General features: G+C 38.3%; 1 protein-coding gene across 2 annotated transcripts in view; it reads left to right on the top strand.

The window, feature by feature from the left end:
* The window catches only part of Eea1 (early endosome antigen 1), a 92,739-nt gene that overhangs the window by 22,808 nt on the left and 50,633 nt on the right, over nucleotides 1-19,298 (top strand). For both annotated transcript variants that reach the window (XM_005358135.2, XM_026784507.1), the window contains exons 2-9: nucleotides 3,151-3,234; nucleotides 11,545-11,672; nucleotides 12,542-12,596; nucleotides 12,684-12,749; nucleotides 16,047-16,086; nucleotides 17,033-17,146; nucleotides 17,714-17,835; nucleotides 18,990-19,145. In XM_005358135.2, coding sequence (XP_005358192.1) covers nucleotides 3,151-3,234; nucleotides 11,545-11,672; nucleotides 12,542-12,596; nucleotides 12,684-12,749; nucleotides 16,047-16,086; nucleotides 17,033-17,146; nucleotides 17,714-17,835; nucleotides 18,990-19,145 — 765 coding nt within the window. The remainder of the gene's footprint in view (nucleotides 1-3,150; nucleotides 3,235-11,544; nucleotides 11,673-12,541; nucleotides 12,597-12,683; nucleotides 12,750-16,046; nucleotides 16,087-17,032; nucleotides 17,147-17,713; nucleotides 17,836-18,989; nucleotides 19,146-19,298) is intronic.

Here is a 19,298-nt window from a genome sequence, read left to right as displayed (position 1 = left end):
ACACACACACACACACACACACACACACACACACACACTCTCTCTCTCTCCCTCCCTCTCCCCCCTCTCTCTGTGAGTGTGCACTGGGGATTGAACCTAAACCTGCCTGTGCCAGGCAAGTGCTCTACCACTAAGACACTTCTTCAAACCCTGCCCTTCTGTTTTGAATTTTTATTTTAAAACAAGGTTTTGCCTAATAGCTCAAGCTGGCCTTGAACTTGGGACAGTCCTGCCTTTTTATCAGGTCTAGCAAGGGTGATAATTGATGCTTCCCTTTATGCATCAGAAATTATCTGTTACTGGAATGAGTCTGGCTGCTGGACACAGACAGGCTGGGTGGTAAAGTGAAAATACGGCGTGGAAAGGAAGGCAACTTGAGTGGAAAACTGCTCAAGGAGAAGACAGGCTCTTGTTAGACTCTTGTTACTAAAACCTTGCTACAAGTTTAGCTGAGACGCTGATTTAGGGATGGTTTGCATGGGGTAGTTAATTACTTCTCTTGGCAGATGAACCAGAGGAGGCAAGTCTGATCCCTTATCACCTAGTCAAGATAAGTTTCAGTTTTGCAGATTTCAAGAACAAAGATCATTATCTCCCCCCCCCCATCACTGGTTAGTGTGCCCACTGTGCAATGACACATTATACAAGAACAAAGATCATTATCCCCCCCCCCATTCCTATCACTTAGTGTGCCCACTGTGCAGTTACACAGTACACAAGGGGTAGGCTAGAGTGGGTAGTTTGTCCTGAGGATCTCTTGCTGCAACTAAGGAAAACACCCATAATTCTTTGCTTCAGTTGCCAGAGGAGCTAACCAAAGCTTCTAATTTGGAACTGTGAACTTAACCTCAAGATGAAGAGGAACGGTTAGAGGCTGAGTTAATCAACAATGGCACTGATTTAATCAATCACGCTTAAATATAGGAACTTCCATAAAAGCCTGGTCTACAGAGCTAGTTCCAGGACAGGCTCCAAAGCCACAGAGAAACCCTGTCTCGAAAAATCAAAAAAAAAAAAAATCTTAAATTTGGAAGTCTGGAGTTACTCAATGCTTCCATTACTTGGTAAGGAGGATTGTTCCAAATACCACTGGGACAGGAGCCTTTGCTCAGGACCCTTCCAGATCCAGCCTTAAACCCCTCTTCATTTGGCTTTTCATTTGTAATCTTTATGGTGAAATGTTTCTCTGGACTCTTTGAGCCTTTACAACAAGTTACTGAACCAATCGGTTGTGGGAACCCTTGACTTAGGGTCAGTGACAGAAATTTGGATAACTTCCCAATTTATATAAGAGCAAAATCTATAAATAAATGTGTACAGTATATAAATGAGGAAATAAAAGGAAATGTGGACTACTTGGTCAGCCTAAATATTTTTACTTGATCAGCATAAATATTTTAAATATAAAAATAATGAAAATATGATTAAGATTGTGAGAAACAGAATAGCAATAGCAAAAACTGAAGAAAACTAAAACCCAACCCCCCAGTAATTGTGTCTTGCTATAGTAATCATTATTTGCATTTTGAAATATTTCTTTTTAATGCTTTCATTATATATATTGTTATAAAGCATATATGTATTGATTTATAAAGGAACTATATATATATACATACACACGGAACTATATATATATGCATACACACACACGGTGATATCTTATTTGTACAGATACAGCTTGCCTGAAGATCAGAGGGCAGAGCTAGCCACTAGTTAACCATAGAGGTCTAGAGATCTGAAAGACAGACAGGAAGAGATGTGGCCAGATGAAGAGAGGAAGAGATTTGAAGTAGAAGGAGACAGGAACTCAGTCTCTTTGGTGTCTGTGGTTTTGCTCCTTCATCTCTCAGATCTCTCAGCATTTTCCCCTATATATGACTCTATTAGAACTTGTGCTACACACACACACGTACACACACACACACACACACACACACATGCTCGTGCACTTGAAGTGGATCTCAATATATAACTTAACTGAGGCTGATCTGTAACTTGCAGTAACCCTCCCTGCCTCAGCCTCTTGTGTGCTGTGATTTCAGCTATTTTATGTTTTCTAATATAATTTTAGTGTTTTAACTGGTGAGTTCAGATAAGCAGGACTTCATTTTTGATTTAGTATTTAGATAAAATATATACTATTATGTTCAGTACATAAATAAGGTAAGGAAAAGAAATGTGGACTTTCTGATTTGTCTTATTTTAAGTATATTTTAAAGTATAAAAGTATTTTTGTGTGTTGAAGCAAAGTTGTATGAGTTGTTCTCAGTCTTGGGTACTTGTACATTTCTGCACTGATTTTTAACAGAGAAGCAATATTGAACAGGGACTTAGAGCCACATAATTCCAGTGAAACCCTTTCCCTCTATTTATTAGTCATATGTCTTCGGCAGGTCTTTTAGCCTCTGTGCCTCACATACAAGTATTTGAGGACAATTATTGAGTTAGTTCTTGTCCTTTGAATCTCTTTTTAGTGTTTTACTAGATTTCACATTAATTTACTCTAACACATAGGTAGGTATTAATAAACAATGTTAGGGGATAAGTGCTGCTGGAGCTGAAAAGACATTGAACTTGTGCACTTGTGCGCTGGGGCAGCAGGGGTCGCAGATGGACTGACAGTGGTGGGCCTGGTGCTGGGTGGGGGAATGGGTGAGCAGACGGTCTGGGTGGTTTCCCTCCACGCCTGGACTGACAGGTTATGCAGTAAAGAGAGCAGTTCTAGAGGAATCAGAAGACAGCATTTCGGTTGTGCTTCTTTTCTTCTGTTTGTCGCTGTAGTCTTGGTACTGGTTGTTAACCATCAAAAGCAAGTGTCACAGGCAAGTCATTTAGTCACTTGAGATAGTTTCTCTCCAGAGACAAGATGTCTTACCTGTCTTAGAGATATCATTGTGATTAAATATGTTTTATGAAAGTGGATTGAAGGTTATGAAACACTGTATTTAGAAGCTTTATTTAAGAGAATGAGAATTGAACCCGCATAGAGATCCTGCTAGGCACAGAATGAAGGTCAGTCCCCAGAAGGGATGCTGTTGCCACTGCAGCCTGTTATGAAGACACTTAATTTCCTTGTTTGACATTCTTTATTTTGTTGTACAGCTTATGAATGTATCCACACATACTTTGATTTTTTTTTTCCTGTTTCAGACTCCTGGGAGAGTTGGCTCTCAAGGCTCCGATTTAGATTCATCAGCAACTCCTATAGATGTCAACAATGAAAGTTCCTCAGAGGTATGGAAATATAATAGAGAATAAGATTCACTGTTATTTAAGGAAAAATTAGCAAATACTTATAGTAATGATTGAAAACTTAAATTATGTTCCTAGGGAAAATTCTCCTAAGTTGTGTTATTAGAATGTGACTTTTGGGTTATGTTTATACAAATATATTAATGTTTGGTTGTAATAATGAAAAACTGTCTATTAAGATTGAAAATTGAAATATTACTAGTTTGTCTTTTTTTGTTGTCATCTCAATTTAATGAAGCATATTTTAGTCTTTTAATAAAGAACTTAACACTTAATGTGTATGTGTGTACCATCATAAACTGGGTTAGATTATGTATCACATTTTTACAATATCTTCTGTCTTTATTTATGACCTGTTAAATTTTATATTATTTTTCTTAGCTTAGTAAAAACTAGTGAAAATGTAAATGATCTTAATTTCAATTATGAAGCCTTCTAAGTTGTATTACTATTTTTAATTTTAAGAAGAAAGTGATACTTGTTCATTATAGAAAAGAGAGATAAAGAAAATCCATGTTTATTATCACTTAAATGTTAAGGTAAAAGCTCTAAAGGTTAGGTTAATCTTCCAAGTCCGGAACAAAACAAGGTACCTGCTGGCCACAATTCTGCTAGATATCACAGTAGTGTATATGCTGCCTGCCCCTCCCTCCTCCCTTCCTTTTTTCCTTTGAATGGATCTCACCTGTGCAGGATGCTTTTTCCACATGTACTGACATGTTGGTGCGATTCTTTCCTTTTGTTCTGCAATGAAGTACATACATTGAAAATAGTATTGGCATACCCTTGTGTTCCTAGGGTATTTGTAATCTCACTTGACAATGTTGTGTTGTTATCACTGTTTTAATACGTTGTTTGTAAAAAGCCGAGTGGCCCGTGCCACTACAAGACAGTATGCAAGCCGGGAACTAAGCTGGAGACTTAAAAACACATAGACAGAGACACATAGAGCCAGGGACACGGGTCATCCTTGATACAAGAATGCCAAGTTTATTGTGCTCAGGGGAAGCTTAGATAGGGATTCTTAGCCATGCCCAGCTCTCTAGATCTTTCAGCTGCCAGAACCCTCTCCCCTGCTATCAAGGTCTTGTGCTCAGAGCAGCTGCAGGCACAGGTGTTTTGCTCTCTTCACTCCAGCAGGCGAAGGGTCTAAAGCAAGCAAAGAAAGTCAAGGGGTCAGGGGTCTGCAGCTCCAACAGTTTTTGGATTTTATTTGTTAATTTTTCAAGATGTTTACATATGTTTATGATAATGATTTACTATTTTTTGGGGGAGGGGATACAGCCCTCACTCTGCTCCTGGATGACCTGGTATTTGCTATGTAATCTTCTAAAAATGTACCAGGATAGATAAATTGGTGTTTATTTATCTACAAAAATATAGTAGGCAGGAAGCTGTAGAACATCTTTTGTGTAGCTGTCGTTTCATATAGTTTTCACTGTGGAGTTCTCCAGTGGAAAAAAGGAGGTGGTGGCTTGCCTTAGAACTGAAGAAGGTGAAGAAATGAGCCAAGGACAAGGGATAAGGCAAGTGATGTCCTAGATATGAAGGACACATGGTAATCCTTAGCGCCAAGAGCATGTCTGTCATGGTGTAGACCAGCTTGGACGGTAGTGTAGCTATAGAATACTCAGTGAGCACAGATTGGCTCAGGGAGGCCCACCTCTTGCAGGCCTTGTGGACATTATACTCACTGAGTGGTTGAGTTTCTGGGAGGTAGAGAAGAAGCCAAGCTGCTGAAATCTTGAGCATGGAAATGGTAAGATTGGCTCATATGTCTGTTGTAGAACACTCCGTGTAGCTGCTGTCTTGAAAATAAACTTGGTGGTGTAAAGGGTGGGAGCACAGGGGCCACCTGTGTGCAGTGTGATCATTGTGGCATCAGGGTGTGACAGTGGAGGGGCTGAGCCCGTGGCTCTGTTCTGAAGGCAGGTGAGGAGAGTTTTCTGCTCTTGTGAAGTCTAACAGAATTTTCTTGGTAACTTTCTCCAGAAGTCTACAAGTTTCTTGATGTTGGAGAGTTTGCCAGCTCTCCAACACTGTGTTTTCAGCACCACATCTAATAGCTCAAGCACAACAGTCACGCAGTAATGTGTTTTAATGAAGGATTAGATGACTGGGCGAGACATTTGCCACTGACAGCTGTGAGCAGAGTAAAACACACCTTAAACCTTTAGTGGCTGAAGAAAGCGAAGCAGCCAGGAGTCACCCTTATATAAGTGCTGTTCCCCAGTTCTAGCATTGGGCTGTGGGTGTCTGGAAGGTAACTCCTTGACCAAAGGTAAATTCATGTTTCTTGCTTTTACCCTCTGGGTAATTAGTTTTTAAGGGATGTAAACAAAGGAATAATGAAATCTGTAGAGATCACTAAGCTGGTAAAGTACTGGAACTGAGTTCCGTCATCAGAATGTTAAATTAAATGGTAGTGATGTGTGCTTGTAATCCTAGCAGTAGGGAGGTAAGACAGGCAGTCTGTGGAGTACGCTGGAGAGCCAGCGTAGTCTGAGTCTGCATGTGAGTGCTAGGTTTGTGAGAGAACTGTTTTAAAATATAAAAATAAAAACTCTTTTAACTTCCACATGTACTTGCATATACATGTATGTATTCCCCATAATATACCACACTTGCCCCCTCATGCATATACTCATGATCATAACACACACATGTACACATGCATGCATGCACACATACACACACAGAATAAAGATGGTGGAACTAGATAATGTTTGCCAAAGGGTTCCTTTGTACTGGGTGATATGTGTGCTTTACATGTTGTGTTAGCTTTTCATTACCTGAAATTAAACAACAAAAGAGAAATGTCTTCATTGGTGTTCTATTGCTGTGAACAGACACCATGATCAAGGCAACTCTTACAAACAAAAGCATTTAATTAGAACTTGCTTATAGTTTCAGAGGTTTTAGTCCATTATCATCACGTAGGGAGCATGGTGGCGTGTAGGTAGTCATGGTTACATCCAGATCTACAGGAAGGAGAGAGAGAGAGAGAGAGAGAGAGAGAGAGAGAGAGAGAGAGAGACCGACCGACCGAACGACCTGACTTGGGCCATTGAAACTTCAAAGCCTAGTGACACTCCTCCTTCAACAAGGCCACGCCTAGTTTCACAAGACTTCACCTCCTAATTTCTCTCAAGTAGTGCCATTCCCTGGTGTTCAAATATATGAGCCAATGGGGCAATGGGGAACCATTCTTATTCAAACGGTCACAAGGAAGATTTGTTTTCTTTTCTTTCTTTTTGGCTTATAGTTTTAGTGATCTCAGACCATGATTGTTTAACTCCTTATTGAGTTTGTATTGAGTAGAACATTGATCAGAGAGAGCATTACTGAGCAAAGGTCATTATCTCATGGTGTCAAGAAGTGGAGAGAAAGACAAAGACAGAGTAACAGGACGGTGCCAAAGACAAGTCATACCCCTCCAACGCATGCCCCCACTGACCTAATACTCTAGTTACGTCCCAGGGCTCCAGGTCTGCATTTGTTTTTACACAAAGTTACAAACCTTTGTTCCTACTGCTGTATTTTCTTTACTTTGTCCATCATATTCTCAACTCCTTTATGTTCTTATCTTTTCACTGTTGTATGACATAACCTCAAACTTTAAATCAGTGAGATAGCCCTCATTTTAAAATGTGGTGTTAGGGATAGTTTTTGTCTTAGTCACTGTTCTGCTGCTGTGAAGAGACACCATGACCAAGGCAGCTCTCATCAAGGAAAGCGTTTAGTTGGGGGTTTGCTTACAGATTCAGAGTGTCAGTCCATTGTTATGGCATGCAGCGTGGTGGCACACAGGCAGACACTGGAGCAGTAGCCGAGAGCTGCATCCTGCTCTATGGGCAGAAAGAGACTGTGGCTGGCATGGGCTTTTGAAACCTTAGAGCCCACCACAGTGGCACACTTCCTTCAACAAGGCCACACCTCTAATTCTAATCCTTCCCAAATAGTGCCACTCTCTGGTGACTGAGCATTCAAGTGTATGAGCCTGTGGATCCTTTCTCATCAAACCACCACAGACTGACTTAGCCTAAGAATCAGAAAGAAGCATCCTGCACTGGGGATTATTGATAGGGGAAGATGTGATCTTTGCTGAGTGGAACATAAAGACTAAAATCATTTTGATTAACATAATTTCTTTGTTGAGAATATCACATAAAATATCACAGTATTTTTGTACTGGCTGGAACTTCTTGATCTAAAATAAAACCTAACTTTTCAATACTGGGGTTCAGGTAACTATGGACAAAGTGCTTCAACAAAAACAATTTAAAATGCGTAAGCCAGAGTATTTGACTCAAACCAGCTGGGTACCACACTGAGCAAATGTCCAGGGGAAATTTGTAATGTGAAGATGGCACGAACTTTTAAAGTTCTGTTTCAGAGACTCCTCTCGTCTTTTGCAGCTACACTGTCAACTCTCCCTGATCCATACCAAAAAACGATTGTTTAATCTCTTCTTATACATGTTTGCAGTTTGCATGCTCATGTTTTGTTTTACTGAAGACAAACTGAAGTTGTTATTCACAGGGTTTCATCTGCCCATTGTGTATGAAAAGATGTGTAACTGCTATTGACTTGTCGGAACATTACCAGGAAGTTCACACTGGACATGAGGCAAGAGGACAGGAGCTTCTTAGTGACTCCACTGTGACTGTGGGTCCTTACCTTTTGCTTTGACACCTTGGTTCTGGGTTGCTCAATATCGCTTTGTTCCCCTGCCTTGGTGTTGGTTCCCCTCTATGCTATAAGGGAATGCGGATGGTTTTAGTTATGCATGCTTGAGAAGAATCATTAAGGAAGAGGCTCTTGGGTCATCTGCTTGGTTTCTTCTATTGTTTCCAGCCATCTTCTTGTGAATGCTTAATATGTATACATACATTTTGTCATGAAATTTGAAATATAAAGCGTTATTTCAATATTTGTAGGATTATCTATTTATGCTTTATTAATGAATTATTAAAGCACTTACGTTAAAATGATTCTTGCATAGAAACATTTTGTGTCTGAATAGCGTTAGAACCTGAATCTAAGACTGGTTTCATCTTTGTTTCGCTTTATCAGAGGTGATGCAATGCGCATCCTCACCATGGTGACGTGTCAAACCTTCCTCTGCAGCTGTGGTCCTCATCCTCCTAGTGCTAAGACCCTTTACACAGTTCCTCATGTTGTGCCCCCCCACAACATTATGTCATCGCTACTTCATGACTGTAGTTGTTGTTACTGCTCTGAATTGTAATGTGAATATTTGCATTTTCCAGTGTTCTTAGGCAACCCCTGTGAAAGGGTTGTGTGACCCCCAAAGGGTCATGGCCCACAGGTTGAGAATCACTGCTCTGTAGGGTAGACCTGCTGCATATGTAAGGCTGGGTGGGAGCAGTATCAGGGGAAATTATATTTAGATTGGAAAGAATTTCTCTGATGATCTTGCTAATATGTTTCTTTTTAAAATTTGGTATTAAAAAGCATAACTTTTTAGTTCTTTCACAAATCTTATAAAAGAATGAAACTTGGTACTATGTAAACCTATGAAGTATGACGAAGTATGACTTTTTCTATGAAGCATTCATACATAGGAAATGAGTCAGGCCTTAGATTTACTACTTGTGGAATGCAGTAAGTAGGGATATGGTTTCTAGATGTACAGACCCAGAACTGCCCTATATAGTGCTGGCTGGATGTTTGAGTTAGCGTGTAGCTGATAGTTAAGGTCACCTGCACTATTATAATAGAGAAAACTGAGTGCTGGTGGGAGAGCCAAGGAAATCATGGTGGGACAGCTTTCTTTATTAATCCTTATTGTTTATAGTGTGGCGAGGACACTGTCTCCAAAAGCGAAGTGATAGTTGTGATTAGCTGTTGTAAAGAGAGCAGTGCACTGCTTGAGTGAGCATACTCACAGACAGCGGTGGTCTCTTCAGGGGATGTGGTAGTTTAGTTTTTATAGAATGAATAAAAGACAGTTATTCCTGTATCTCCATAAATGGACTCTAGTCACATAGACTCGTCAGAGTCAGAATGCACTTACCAGTTCCTACCGTGCAGCTGTGCACCCAAGTGCCATCCTCGTATGCTTTCTGTATAACCTTTGTACTGAAATAGAGGAGCGATTAGACTCGCCATGCACTTACTGGACACAGTGATTTATTTCTTCCAGTCAAATTAGTGTAATCGTATAAATGTAATAACTTCATGAGGTTTTCACTGATACTCATCTTTTATTCAATGAATTTAAATATTTTTGGTATATGACATACCCTTGCAAAATGGATTGCATGAGGGGTCTTCTTAGAGTTTAGAGTGAAGGATGGGTTGGGCTGGTTGAGCTGGGAGTGGGTTTTGAATTGACATCCTTTGGTAGTTTTTACGAGTAAGACAGCCTCAGAACTCTTGTGGGGTGTACGTGGGTGCAGAGGGTGGGGACCTATTTCTTCATTATTCATAGGAACTTTTGAGTGCAAAAATTTCAGAGATTAAAAGTTGAGTGAGACTTCTTTTGTATATTGGTTAATGCTAAAATAAAATAAAATTTAATACTTTGAATGCTACTAATAATTTATATACCTCTTAGACAAATAATTCTCAGAGAACCATGAGACCATTTCTCAGAGTTTTTGTAGCCTTTAACTTGCTAATATAGTTTGCAGTTAGATAGCCATACAGTGATAAATTTAATGCCATTTGGTTAATCATTGATTCGGTTCCATGAAAAGATACTTTTCCATATGTCCTTGATTCTTTGGGGGGGGGGATTGGGACATTATTTTACAATTTGTATCTTCCATAGAACTATTATTATTACACTCAATAATGAATACCTGTTGAATCAGGTCATTGTGAAGTTAGAGATAAAGGGCTTGTTTAAAGGGTTAGGTCATCAAGTTTAGGAAATAGTATAATATTTTGGAAACATGGTAAATGTCCAACAGATTTATAGATATCTTAGTCATTTGTGACCTCAGGAAATTAATTTAGATTTTTTTTAGTTTCCTGTTCTATAAAATAGGGGTAGTAACACTATAAATAAATGGGCACTAGTTTTAAATTAGATTGTGTAGGGTAAATATCTGGTACATATAGTATGGATCCAATGGAAAACAATTTTTCTTATTCTGGCTCCCTCTAACAGTTAATCTGGATGGATGCTTGCTTCTTAAATGTTTTTGATGATACCCACTGTAATAGATATCCCTTTTTTGGTCATTGTTCAAAAAATTTAATTAAATGCTGTTTAGTGTTAGTAAAATAACTCTATTGTATTCTACTGTGGAAAATTAAAGTTAGAACCGAGTATGTCGATTTCACTCTTCACTCCCCAACTGTAACCCCAAACACAGGTAGCCTGGGCCTACAGCAGCAGCATCTTTACCACTGTTGGTGATAGTTGATTGATAACCATATATTAATTCTAGGATCACCAGGTTTTCATGTTATGTCAGGCTTTACATTAGCTTTAGACTTTTTATCATGTTAGTCTCCTGCTAGCAATTTTTATTTTATTTATTTATTTTGAGCAGGGTCTCATGTAGCCAGTGCTGGTCTTAAATGCACTGTGTAGCTGAGGGTGACTTGAAACTCCTGCTCCTTCTGCTCTGCTTCCAAAGTGCTGCGATTACAGGTGTGCGCATCGCAGTTAACTCTACTTTCTGATTAGAACACTTCTCTGTAGAGCTTTGTGTAAGACACTGACAGTCTTGATTTTTTCCTTCTAGTGACAAGAATATTCCATCATTTTACTCTTTTTCTATTTCTGTGAACTAGATTAGAACAAATGTTGCTTTATTAATGGGAATCTACAGAGAATGAAAAATTGATGAAAAATGTTCTCAACTAATCTAGACTAGATAACATTTTAGCTGTCTGTGGTAGCACATATCTTTAGTCTTTAACCCTAACACTCTGAAGGCAGAGGCAGACTGATCTCTGTGAGTTCAAGGCAAATCTGATTTACATAATGAATTCCAGGCTACCCAAGGCTACCTAGTGAGACCCTGTCTAAAAATAAATAAATAAATAAATGAATAAATAAAAATAAAAAAAAGGAAGAAGAAAAGAAAGAAAGAACTAATATCTCGTACTAGAATTCATTTCTTTAGCTATTAGGTGCAGCCTAAAAAGATGGCTGTGGTTTGTGAAATACCTTTGACTGATATAAAAACTGGGGCTTAACATTATAAATTACACTTTATTTTATGACATTTGACCATATTTCATAAATACAAAGTGTTGTTCTTCAAAATGAAATATTTTAACATCTTTTTTTTGTGCTTATTTTTATAGGGTTTTATATGTCCCCAGTGTATGAAATCTCTTGGCTCTGCCGATGAACTTTTCAAACACTATCAGGCAGTTCACGATGCTGGTAATGACTCGGGCCTTGGTGGAGAGGCCAATCTTGCTTTGACACGGTACAGTATACTAGTTTTGAAATGGAATATTGTCACAGAATGTGCACGTGTTATAAGATTTATTACTTTCTGAAAATTGTAATGTTTTCATATTACTTAATTTAAAGCCCTCTGTAACACAAACTCTTAATACTCATATTACTTAATTTAACTAGCACAAACTCTGCTCTGCGTACTATGTGCTATGGTTTGCGAGTCGGATAAGGGGCTGGAGATTGAAACACACACGCAGACACACAGAGACAGAGACACGGGTCACTCTTGAAACAAGAACGCCAAGAATGCCCCCTGGAATTAAGAATGCCAACTTTACTGTGTTTCAGGGCAGCTTATATAGGAATCCTTGACCAATGGTCATGACCTAACGCGCAGCTGCAAGCACAGGAAAACAAGTTGTTTACAGGAAATTCAGGGTCTGGGGGTCCACAGTCCCCAACAGCCATCCTCATTTAGCATGGCCTTCCTCCCATTTCTAGCCCATCTTGCTTGCCTTGTTGTCAGTTTGAGTCTTAGGTGAGAGTAGCAGAATGGGTGAAGGAGCAGAAGCAAGTCAGTGTTGCTGCAGCCGAGTGAATGAGGGGAGAGCCAGGCCAGGCTAGCCTGCACACCCAGAGTCCTGCTGACAACTGCCTCAGGAAGCCGCTCACGCTATTGTTGGTAAACAAGCAGAAGAGAGTTTGTTTCTGATCGTGAGAATTGTCTTCATTTATGTGCTTTAAGAATAAAATTATTTTTATGAAGGCTTTCATACATAAAGCTTTCAGTGTTTCTAAAGACTCGAGAAAGCTACAACATTAATAGGTAGGTGCTGGTTATCGCCTGTGGGGCTTGTAAAAGAGGCTGTTTTCCTCTCTCCCGTGCACCTGCAGAGATGACATAACACTACTCAGACAAGAGGTCCAAGACCTACAGGCCTCCCTCAAGGTAAGAAACCTGGGAACGCTTGTTTATTTTCAAAGTTTCAGATTAAAAACTGTTTTCACATTTACTAATTAAAATCTTTTTTATTAGGAAGAAAAATGGTACTCAGAAGAATTAAAGAAAGAATTAGAAAAATATCAAGGGCTACAGCAGCAAGTAATTGCCTTTTAAATTCTTGAAGCATGTTTATTAATTATTTTCATTTTTGAAAACTAAGTATTATATTCTTTTGTAAGGGTCTTGATGTAAATGACTTCCTATTTCCTTGTTTAACAGTCTGTTAGATAGTCTGTATAATTCTAATGAATGGAGGCAAATATGGGGGGTAAAGATAAAGCATCTTAAACATTTTCCTTAAGAATTTGTTATGTCATGTGTGATAGTGCATGTCTGTAATCCCAGCACTTGGAAGGCTGAGGCCGGACAGAGAATGAGTTCAAGGACAGCCTAAGGTATATAGCAATACCCTGACTCAAAAAGGTGTCAAGAAGAGTGTGTGTGTGTGTGTGTGTGTGTGTGTGTGTGTGTGTGTGTGTGGAGATGGCTCAGCAATTAGATGTGCCTGGTGCATTTCTAGAGGATCCAGGTTCAGTTCCTAGCATCCGCATTAGGCAGCTCACAAGTGCCTGTGACTCCTGGTCCAGGGGATCCAGTGCCCGATTCTGCACACATGTGCTCGTGCATTATATAATTTAAAAACATGTCTGTCTGTCTATATCTACCCATGTACCCATCCATCTGTCTGTCTGTCTATATCTACCCATGTACCCATCCATCTACCTAAAGCCATATAAATTGCTTTAAAAACGAAGCAGTTAGCAGTTTTTAAAATATCAAGCTATGTTATTCTATTTTTCTGACAATATACTTAAATGGCTAAAAAAAATTAGCTCAAATCAAAATACAGGCCTCTATTTTCCTGTCTCGTCTCACTGGAAGTGCAGTGGACAGTAACAGTGGAGTTCCCATTTCTTGTGATAACAAGGCTGTCTTCTGGGAATGTCCATCAGAACTTGCCTGGTGATTTTTCACTCTAAACTTTGTTTTGATTAGACAATATATTCTGAAATACCAATAAAATATAATGAACCCATATACTAGCCACAGTGGCTTATAAAATTATCAAATCTTAAGTACTACACATAATCGTATGCCAGTGATAGCGCAGTAGGTTTGCTTTACCAGGATCACAAGCAAGCTTGGGCAGTCACGTCACCAGGATGTTGCTTTGTCACTGGGCCCTAGAAAAGGTTCAGCTCCGTTTTCTTTCACACAGTCAGCTGTCGACTGAAATGATACGTGGTATGGGACTGTTGTATTCTGTACAGGAACATCTGCATAGAAATTCTTAATGAAAAAATGTTGATAGAGAGGGGATTATCTGTGGGTTCTAGGTACATTATCAAAATGTGATTTTATGAAAAATTTCTATCAGTTATATTTTGGAAAAAGAATAATGAATTTTTATAAATCCAGAGATAGCCTGTTTTTTAAAAATAAACTAGATGCCTCTCAACAGCCTTTATAAAGTAATTAGTAATCTGCTTAGGTATTATCTCAGCACACTGTAGTTTTTCAGTTAGGACTTTTCTTCTTCAATCTTTGTACCAAGAATTACTGTCTGGATTGACAAAGGTAGATGCCACTCCGTGAATAAAAAGATAGCAGTCTTATTTCTGTCCAAAGACTTCAGTGTTAGTCAATTATTTATAGTTCACTGGCCTATCTAACATGGAAACTACTGCATTAGAGATTGTGTGTGTGTCTGTGTGCTAAACAAGGTCTCAGTCATTTAGCGCAGCTGAGACTAGTCTTAAACTCCTCCATCTCCAGAGTGCTGGGGTTATAGGCCTGTGCCAGTGAGTCATATTTCATAAATCTATATAAATCCTGACTACTGTAAGTTCTAACTTGCCTTTCAGTGACTTTCATTTGGAAGCAGATACATTTTAAATATTGATTATTATTGGCAGCCAATAGGTCTAAATCTAGTGTGTAGTAAAACTTAGGATCTTGTTTATTGGGAAATCCTTTATTCTTCGAGGATAAAATAGGAAAACAATGTAAGAGATATTAATTTTTGTTTCCAGTTCCGGGATGACTTTAACCTTAAGGGTTATAATCTCTTTTGCTGTTTGTTTTCTAGTGTTTGTTTGTTTGTTTGTTTTTGAGACAAGCTCTGGTTTTCCTGGAACTCACTATGCAGACCAAGCTAGCCTCAAACTCTCAGTGTCTGCCTCTGCTGGGATGAAAGGCATGTACCACCATGCCAGGTTTTCTAAGGGCTAAAGTCTTTATTTCTATGTTTTACATTTATTTAGTTTGTGTGTGTGCATACATATATACATGTGGGTACTTTCTTACATATGGAGATCAGTTAACAACTTGTGAGAGTAGATTTCTTTTCTTGGGCCCTGGAAATTGATTTCCGGTCTTAGTGACAGGTGTCTTCACCCAATGAGCAATCATGTCAGCCCTTTATTTCTCTTTTACAGCTGACTGATGATCCTGAAAAAAAATTATCTTTAATTAAAAATTTAAAGTGCTGGGGATGGAGCTCAGGGGCCTTTTATGCTCTGCAAGTCTGTAGCACTGACCTGTGCTCCCGTGTCAAATTGCCGCCCCCAAACCTGACACACACACACATCCTCTTTGGTTGTGATAGTTGATGGCACCTATAAAGTTATTAACTTTGAATTATTCTAGGTGTTTTGTGTGCTGATAGGGTATGATTGGGACAATAATCTCTTAAATCACAGTGTATTTTTCCCTTTAAGTTCACAGTGCTTAAAAGAGAGAATACTTTGAACAAATCTCACAGGAAATACACTCAATAGATGAACATTAGCCATGTAGTGAATACCACAATTATTAAAGTCTTTTAATAATCTCTCAATGGTCGTAGAATCAGGTTCCATGGTAAGGAAAATCTCATTAAACTTTGAGGTATACTTTATGAGTAGTTTCCTAAGAATGACGCTTTCCAAAGAGAGCAGTAATGACCGGGACCCCTTCCTGATGGACAGGGGCTCTTCCTGATAGTGCTTCAGGCCTTGGTGGGCAAGACTAAAAGGCTAAGCCAGTGTGACCCGGTCACACGGTTAGGCTTGTGTATGTGCAGGCTAGCAACGGATGCTAGTAGCTTACATATGGAAGGTGAGAGAGAGAACACTGCGTTCTGGAGGTCGGGGGAGGTCTGTTATTCATTTCCTACTGAATTTATGAAATTCATAATGCATGTCACCTAATGCACAACACTAGATAGTTATATACAAACATGAAAAGTTCTTGGGACTGGCCAACTGCAGTGAAGCCAAGCTCGCCCTCTAATGGCACCGTATAGATCCGAAAGTAGAAGAGCTACCAGATCTGAGTTTTACCCCAATCCTGCTGCTTACCTTGACAGACATGGCAATTGTGTGGTGTTGATTTATGTGTTCTGTTTTAATTAAGGAGGCCAAACCTGATGGATTGGTGACTGATTCATCAGCAGGTAATTAAGACTTTTTTTCAGTTGTCTCTTTCTTCCTTCTCATCCTGCTTTTTATTTAATAAAAAAACAAAAGGAATTTTGTTTATACTTATACTCGATGTTTATAAAACAGTAAAAATATTGTTTATGCTTTAGGTTTAGATAGCTGTGTCATAATTTAGTCAGTTAACTAGTTCATTATATTCTTAAGTTATAGATAAACTGGTATTTGATTACAGTATGATTGCTTAAAAAATTCAAGTTTATACTGGGAATATGTCTGTACCTCTTGAAGTAACTGATGAGATTAGTGTCTTGATAGCTTCTTTTAAGTGGATGGATGCTCAGAGAACAGTCCAGGTTAGATGCAGAGATTACCTGTTCTAGTTAAGGGTTTATGTAAGAATGAAGTGTTAGTAGTGGATGGATGCTCAGAGAACAGTCCAGGTTAGACACAGAGATTACCTGTTCTAGTTAAGGGTTTATGGAAGAATGAAGTCATAGTAATACGCTTTGACTGCACATTTTGATTAATAAGTTTTAAGGTCATCATTGTTCTTAGTTACTTGAAGATTCACTTTCTGCCTTTGTCTGAAGAACGTAATATATTTTAAAGTGGGTTTGATGGTACATGTCTGTAATCCTAGCACTTGGGAGGCTGAGGTTCCACTTTATCCTTTAGCTGGAAAGTAAGATCTTAATTTTAAAAAAGCAAAAGCAAACTCCTAACAAATATTTATAGTCAGCAGAGGCTATCCTAATTATTTTTTCATTTATAAATAGTTTTTTACTTGTACTCTAAATGAATTGCATATGCTCCATATTTTGAAATGTGAAAATATTCTTATAAAATTAGAATTGGATTTATATTGATTGTCTTTACCACTACATGATTATGATATAAGTACTGAAAATTTAGCATATGTAACTGACATTACATTTAACACATTGCTGTGGTCTTTTTTAGAGCTACAGTCTTTAGAACAACAATTAGAAGAAGCCCAAACAGAAAATTTTAATATTAAGCAGATGAAAGATTTATTTGAACAGAAAGCAGCCCAACTTGCTACTGAAATTGCAGGTATATTAAATCTGATTTTTTTTAGCCAATAAATAATCCTTACTACCATTTCCTCATCATATGCCCCAGAAAAACCATTGAATATTTTAAGTGTAGTGAAACATTTGTTGTGGACTATGGAAGTGATAAATAGACTTTGATAATATGAGTTTATGTGTAAATTATTTTGTTTGTCCTTCAATTTTTTTGATAGATTCTTCTTGAAATTTAAAGAAGATAAATTTTCTTTTTTTTTTTTATATGCTTGATGATTAAAAAGTAACATTTTAAAGAAATTGATCATATAATCTTTAAATTTAATGCTTGGTTATGCTATCAATTATTTTCTCTGTATTTTTAAAAATTATGTGCTGTTTGTAAAATATTGCATGTATGTACATAAAATGCATAGTAGTATAGTATTCGGTAGAATTTAACATCATATTTTTGGGAATATTTGTCGGTACTTAAGAAATGTAAATTGGACTTAAGTATGTTAAAGCTTACAGATTAATATATGGGAATTTAAAAGATCGCCTTCAGAGTTAATATTATGAAACTAATATTTGTGTTGCGATCTTTAATTAGATATAAAGTCAAAATATGATGAGGAGAAGAGTCTCCGGGACGCTGCTGAGCAGAAGCTGACACATGCAACAGAAGAGTTGAGCAAGCAGACAGCTGTCATTCAAGATCTGAAAACCGAGCTGGTAATTCAGGAACATTTATTACCATGTTAGTTATAGCTTCCTAATTAAAATGCCATCTATATGATGCTGGGCTTACAGTTAGGCGATAGAGTGCGTGCCTAGATATATAAAGCTTTGAGTTGAATATCCAAGGGAAGAAATGTCTAAAAAATAGTTTAATGAACTGGAGGCAATAAGAATTTCCTTATACCCTTCTACCTACATATATTCAGTATATGTTTTGAAAAGAAAACAGTTGTTATGAAGCTGTGTCTTTGAACTCCTTTATCCCATTATTGTTTCTGTCCAAATGTAACTGTTCTCTTCCTTAAGCATCTCCTGCATCCGCATCCCTGCTGCTGTCCTTTCCTCACTATGCCGTCTTTGTTGTATTTGAGACAGGATCTCACCATGCAGCCGTGGCTGGCCTGGAACTTGCCGTGTAGACAAGGCTGGCCTCCGACTCATGGAGATCCTCTTGTCTGTGCTCCGCGAGTGCCGGGACTGAAGGCTTATGTCTCCATGCCAGACGTTTCCTAACACTTCAGTTTTATAAATCCAGCTGGTTTTAGGATTGTCTCCAGTTGGTTTTCTTGCTTTCATTTCAAATTCTACAAGTATAAAATTCAAGTTGCCATATTCCTTCCATGACTGTATTTGTCATTGGTACCATGACAGTGTCCACGGCTCAGTGCTCTCCTAGGGCTTTGCAACCTTGGACCTGTCTTTGGCACCTTTATATAGCACTCAGTAAACGCATGGATGAATTATTTATTGCACCACAAGCAATCAGCTAGAAACCCTAAACAGGCTTACGTCTGTCTCTTCTTCTTCATTTAAACTGTTGTGATAGCAGTGCACAGGGTTGTCCCCATGGCTCCATGCTGGGCAGGAGCTCCACCAGCAGTAGCTATCTTTATTATCATTGTCATGTTCCGTTTATCCAGTCATTGATTAATATGCACGGTGTGTGGAGGAAAGCAAACGTGGAATGGTCAGGATACTTGTTCATTTGCTAGAGTGCAGCTTGATGATTCTGTTAAATGGAATGGAAAGCGGGGGCCCACTTATTAGCGGAAGGTATCATTGTTTGATAAAGTTGTTCATAATGATTGTTTTTATTTTGATTTCTTTTTAGTGAGTTATTCTAAAATGTATATTATATGGTTTCACAGCTTCAGAGACCTGGCATAGAAGATGTTGCTGTGCTAAAGAAAGAACTGGTCCAAGTCCAAACACTAATGGATAATATGACTTTGGAACGCGAGAGAGAATCGGAAAAACTCAAAGATGAATGCAAAAAGTTACAATCAGACTATGCTAATTCAGAGGTAATGAAAACACTCAGAGAGGAATGCTTACATTATAGATCACTATTTTACCTAATAAATGGTATATATATATATATATAGTTAAATATTGAAGGCTAGATGGTAACTGATGATTGACTTTTTTTAATTTGGTCAAAATTAAGATAAAACAAA

This window comes from Microtus ochrogaster, chromosome 24, assembly GCF_000317375.1.
Source record: "Microtus ochrogaster isolate Prairie Vole_2 chromosome 24, MicOch1.0, whole genome shotgun sequence".
Classification (NCBI taxonomy): domain Eukaryota; kingdom Metazoa; phylum Chordata; class Mammalia; order Rodentia; family Cricetidae; genus Microtus; species Microtus ochrogaster.
The sequence above is the reverse complement of the archived record's forward strand: the minus strand, read 5'-3'. Positions and strand labels throughout refer to the sequence as shown.